Here is a 5867-nt window from a genome sequence, read left to right as displayed (position 1 = left end):
GAAAGAAAGAAAGAAAGAAAGAAAGAAAGAAAGAAAGAAAGAAAGAAAAAGAAAGAGAGAAAGAAAGAAAGAGAAGGAAAGAAAGAGAAGGAAAGAAAGAGAAGGAAAAGAAAGAAAGAAAAAGAAAAAAGGAAGGAAGAAAAAAGAAAATATACACAGCAACCAAGAGAAACCACAGAGGCTGTGGTGGGCACACATAAATTTGGGATGAGTATTCCTGAGGATTAATCACCAAACAGTTCCTTATTTTATGGCTTTCTAGAAGTCACATACCTATGTTCCTATTCAAAAGTGGAGGTCAGTTCCCTTACCGATCTCAGAGAGCTATTAGTTAAATTAACCATCAAGTTTCTAAAGGAATGCCAGAAATCAGAATCCCTTCCCAGACCATTGTAATCATTATCTATGCATTTGTGTCACAGTGCCACAACAAAAAAGGGGAATTTTTAAATTGTGATACAATTATTTGGGAACACGTTTTTCTTCCTTTCTAGATTGTACGTTCCTTGAAGACACATAATTATTCATTGATGTTCACACTCCCCACAGCACCTAGCAGAAATGCAGTTACTATTTCTTAAAGAACAAATTAATCATTATCAATCTTTGCCCAGGTCATAAGACTCTTCTCATAACTGACCTACTCAGACAGTCCTAACAAGCAAATAAGTATAAGCTTCTCCCTGTGATACTATTAAGACGGTAAAATACAAAGCAGAAAGTGGTTTGTGGCAATAAAAATAGCATGTGTGTGCTACCTTTGAAACCATTTAGGTTTCCACTGGGTTGTGCTAGGCAAATGGCAGAAGGAAAAAGAGATAAGGTTTATTCTGTTTACGTGTCACATCAGAAAAGAATGCTTAGACCACCACGCGGTCGATGTTTCCTACATCCACTCATACAATTTTATACAACCTCCTTGAGCAACAGCCCTGTTGGTGCTGTAAACAGGAAAGGGGCACATTTGCAGCATTTTCAATTCCGTTTTCAAGGAGGAAAGTATCTAAGTATAATCAGCCGAGAGTAATAAAATACACTGACCTGGATCTGTTGCTGCAGGAGATTAATTTTGTGCTGCTGCTGCAGAAGTTGCTGCTGTTGTCTTGCAATCTATCAGAAATAAAGTTTCATTAAGTTCAAATGAAATGCTTGCACCTTTGCCATTACCCCAGGTATCTCTCTTGGAATTGCAAGAATGCTTTACTGTACTTCTATGTGAAACAGTTCCTATAAAATGAGAGAGGCAGACTTAGTAAGTTGGAGAAAATGAAAAATTTCAAACAGGTGCCGCCTCTCTGCTTACCCCCTAAATCTCTCTCTGTAGATGAACAGGACCCCTTGTACGACATTTGTGAGCAGTTCATCCATATCTGCAATGGTCGTCGGGAAAGAATGGGAATTTTGAAATCTGATCTTTGGACAAAAAAGACGGGAAAACTCTGGCTACATTTTCTCAAGAGCTTAATTTGGATGTAAAAAGTAAAATCTGTAAGCAAAGACAGGAAATAACTTTCTATTACTTACAAACATGGTCTATTTGGTGAAATCTTTTCTGAAGGGAAGATTTTCAGAGCTGATAAAACTTACAAATATTGTCAAGGGAGTGCAAAAGAAAACAGCAAAAACTCAAATCTTTCTTTTTTTCTTGTTGATGTCACACATACAAAGCATTTTTTAGAAACAAAATTCAATATTCATCCATTTATCCTTTTGAGGGCAATGTGTTCATTTTAAAGGTCACGATCCACATATGAGTTTTACCTTCATCCAAAATCAAATTCAACATGTTAACACGTAATCTGGTCTATATGAAGAAATATTAACCACCTAAAGCAGGCTCTGTGGAGGATCTGAATCTGCCCCTCAGAAGAGCAAACACCTCCTTTAGCATAATGGTGCTTACTATAAAACATGAGGAAGGCATCAGGCTGTTTATTGCCTCAAAAGCTGAAGTCCGGGGGATACCCCTTATGAGAACACACTGCCAGCATAAGAAGCTAGACAGAGAAGTGGCCCCAGATTACTTAGAAGGCCTTGGTTTTGTAGTGCCCTATAGGTAAGAGTTACAGCTTTTTTGTTCCTATTTCTTCTATTTCCAAAAGCCAATATTCTAGAATGGGCAATCTTAGAAGTAGCAATGAAGGTGGATCAGCCTTCAACTGTATATTTCTTGAGTCTTTTTGATTCTTTAGCCTAGAATAGAGGGAAACACCCAAATCACATTTCATTGAGCCCGAGATAACAAAAAATAGCAGTCTACTCCAAAATGTTGTTTTGTGGTTTCTGGTGATGACTGGCTCATACTGGAACTCATGATAAAGCTGCCCCTATCATAGGCTAGAGTTTGAGAAGTGGGACTACTCCCCTCCAAAGCTTTATAAGCAAAACAGAAACACTATGTAATCAGATTGGAAAGGCTCAGTCTGCTTGTCACTATTCAAATCAGAAATGGGCAACTCACTCGGCAACTCTAGGTATAGATGTGGGACCCTCTGAATATTTATTTCCTCTTAGCAAGCCAGTGAAACACTACTAGGCATCTAATATTGATGGTCCCTCCTAAATGATAAAGTGCTGCATAGAAATGCATCCAAAACACCACAGTGCAATTACTATCACCCACTCTAGACGTATGGGTTTGACACAGTGAAGTATGGTACATAAGCACCATGTGGCTCAAATTCTGAATTTTATTTGCCAATCGGTTGAGCTACATGCTCGCTTCATTGAGCATGACAACCTAGTTTTAAGTGTCATTTAATTTTCATTTTGAAATATAATTACAAAGTGTTCACTGTAAGATATCACTCGTCTGCAAATGTGTCAAGATTAATTTGTGCTAGCTTATTCACAAGTGTCAATAGTTAATTACTGTGTCATCTCTGGATGGCTAAATGACATTCTAACTTCTGATTTTTTACAGTGTTCCTTTATGTTATTTTCCATTAGGGGCTGAGTCCATATTCCTACATGTGGGCAAATATTCAAGCATATAAAATACCAGACGTCACAACTCATTAAAATCAACAGAGCATATATTGCTCTATATACCCCTATAAAATACATTTAACTGAAAAGATAATTCCAGTAATAATGTCAGATTTCTAAAAACTGCACATTAATTTGGGTACATCTGATCTAAAGCATCAGGGACTACTCTATAGGATAATTGTTATTAGATTAATGTACTCTTATGAGACAGGAAAAAGGTTTGGGAAAGTGATTTATTTTTTAAAAGATATACACTTAAACTTTGCTATTTTTTCTTCTTTCTCACTTCTAAATCAATGAAATCAAATTCTTAGAGGAGCCATGTGCTAATTTGTTTTCAATGATTTACCTATGCTATAAATAGAGTGACCATATAATTTATTATTCAAACCCGGCCAACTTTTGCAAGTGGAATAGGGGTTATTAATAATTACTCTGGGAAACAGGCATTAGCCATGGTTATTCTGGGAAAACTGAGGCCTATGGTCACCTTAGCTTTAAAGTCAGAGAAAATCATGGGACCAGTAAGCTTAAAGATCTTCAAAGTTTCTCTAGACCAGGACCCTTCTTTTCCGGATGAGAAGAGTAGGCCCAGAGAGAAGCAACTTACTCATGGGTAAGCTATACTAGGATTGCATGCGATGCCTGTGTGAATGAGTCCCTAAATAATTAATCAAATCCAAATGTTCTGGAATAACGTTATCACTTTCAGTTATGCCCAGTTGCTATGATGCCTTTCTTTGTTCTCCACATATCCCCTCAGTATTCTTAAAGACCCTGGATTTCCAGAAGTCTTCTTCCTTTGTTTTTCCATCTTTCTCTTTCCTTCTTCTTTTCTTCTTCTCCTTCTTTTTTTATTTTATTTTTTATTTTTAGGAATGCTTATGACAAATAAACCAATCAATGTGATTACTCGCTGAGCTTGGCGCATTCCACCTCTCCAGTTCATCAGCTCCTTTTGCAGGGCTCACCTGTTCTTGCTGTTGGCGAGCAAGGTCCATTTGCTGCCGTTGTTTCTCAATTTGTGAGGCTGCCAGTTTTTTCTGTTCATCATGCGCTGCCAAGAGCTGCTCCCGTAAACTGATCAGCTGGGTAATCATAGTAGAGAGTTGCCGTTCTTTCTCTGCCAGGCTCTCAGGTGTACCTAAAATGGAAGTGAGAAGATATCTCACAAGTTTGAGAAAAGTCTGAATGAATTGGGGAAAAGTGGAGGGCGGATTTAGAAAGGGACTACCCTAAGACACTTAACCATCTGGGACAGTAACTGGAGGTTACTGTGAGTATAGGAACACTACAGAGTATCAGTGGAATGAACACCAGAGTTAGTCACCGACCCTGCCAATTAAAAGTATCATTGCTAATAAAATTCTCGCTCTTCCCTCTGGCTCTTTAAAACAAAACAAAACAAAACAAAACAAAAAGTAGAACTATCCCCATTCTCGCCTTTTTACCATATTCCCTCTCTCTCACCCCCCCCACCCCTACTTATCCCCACCAAATCTATCTGATCAAGATAGGAAACCTATGATATTTAGTACCAAAGATTAGAAACCATGGGTTGTATTAATATTCTATAATATTAGCTAGTTATCTCTATCTCAGTGACCAACACAGGATCTAAAACATAGTAAGTGCTTAATAAGTGTTACAGAAGGAATTTTCCAATCACTGATCTCATAAAACTTTTCTATTGTGCAAAGACCTGTCTCTGAAGCTTGGATGTCAGGAGTTGTTCTCTTGGCCTTGGAACGAGTTCTACAGAGAGGGAGGGAAAAAAAAAAAAACTGCCTTGCCTCAGGTAAGGATAGGATTGAATCTTATGTTTTTCCCCCTGTGAAGGGATCAAGCTAAAGTTCTCAAGTTCATCCTTAAAGGCAACAATGTTGCTTGGAGGCCTCTCTCACCCTTTTGTCATTTGTCATTCTTCAAAGGGAAAAAACATTCGAGGTTGAAAAGGTTATGCATAAGGATGTGCTGTTTAATGAATATGATGTCGCTGAACACTTATGGTATGCACTAATGGTGCTGAACAGTCTTTTTATGGGCAAATTGCACAGCTCTCCTAAGTAAAGGGTACAGAATCCTTTTGTGAATCTAAATTAGAGCATTTACCACAGCATAAGATAAGAATTTCAACCCACTGTATCTGAGCCACACAGGTTTCATTATGAAGAAATGATCTATGATTTGAAAGCTTTTCAGAAAGATGCCACCAGCTGTCAAAGGGGACAAAGATTGCCGATTTTTGTGTGTGTGGAACAGTAGACTTCCAATCTCCTTATGAAACTCCCCTCAGTCCTGCTAAGAAAGCACGAGGACAATCTGAGAAACTAAAAATATTTCAGTTAGCAGTGGTCCTATTTTCTTAGTGGCTGCAGGGACAAACAGAGCCTTCAGAGGATGCTGGCTAGTACTTGCTAGTGTATAATTCCCAGAAGGTAAGACTGATGTCAGCAGAGAAGTTATGCCACTTAGGACTATCTTGGGGTTTGTAATATCAATTCAAGTCCTTAAAAAATAAAGAAAAAAACAAACTGTCAGTATCCCATATGCTTAAAGATTCACTGAGTTGAAAGATGGCCTAAAATCAAAATTAAAAGAAAAATAATCATGAGATGATGTTAGAAAATGTATTCAACTGATAAAGGAACAAATACTGTATCTAGCTGTTCTTTCTAGCTACTGGAATTGATTTTTTTTAAATGAGTTTTTATTTCAGCAATAGGAATTTCAGCTTGGTAAAAAAAAGAACTTCATGAATACAAAAGCAGGTTCCCAGTGGGAATCATAAAATTTCTTCAAAAGTACAACAAGCTCAGTTAATTCATGATGTGTGTGTGTGTGTGTGTGTGTATGTATATATATATATATATATA

The 5867-nt window shown here is 37.5% G+C and overlaps 1 protein-coding gene across 26 annotated transcripts in view; it reads right to left on the bottom strand.

Annotated features, from left to right (window-relative positions):
* The window catches only part of SOX6 (SRY-box transcription factor 6), a 687546-nt gene that overhangs the window by 194603 nt on the left and 487076 nt on the right, over nucleotides 1–5867 (bottom strand). For all 26 annotated transcript variants that reach the window (XM_049617879.1, XM_049617886.1, XM_049617897.1 and 23 more), the window contains 2 exons: nucleotides 3963–4135; nucleotides 1042–1110 (listed from right to left, as the gene is read on the bottom strand). In XM_049617879.1, coding sequence (XP_049473836.1) covers nucleotides 1042–1110; nucleotides 3963–4135 — 242 coding nt within the window. The remainder of the gene's footprint in view (nucleotides 1–1041; nucleotides 1111–3962; nucleotides 4136–5867) is intronic.

This window comes from Panthera uncia, chromosome D1 (genome assembly GCF_023721935.1).
Source record: "Panthera uncia isolate 11264 chromosome D1, Puncia_PCG_1.0, whole genome shotgun sequence".
Taxonomy (NCBI): domain Eukaryota; kingdom Metazoa; phylum Chordata; class Mammalia; order Carnivora; family Felidae; genus Panthera; species Panthera uncia.
The sequence above is the reverse complement of the archived record's forward strand: the minus strand, read 5'-3'. Positions and strand labels throughout refer to the sequence as shown.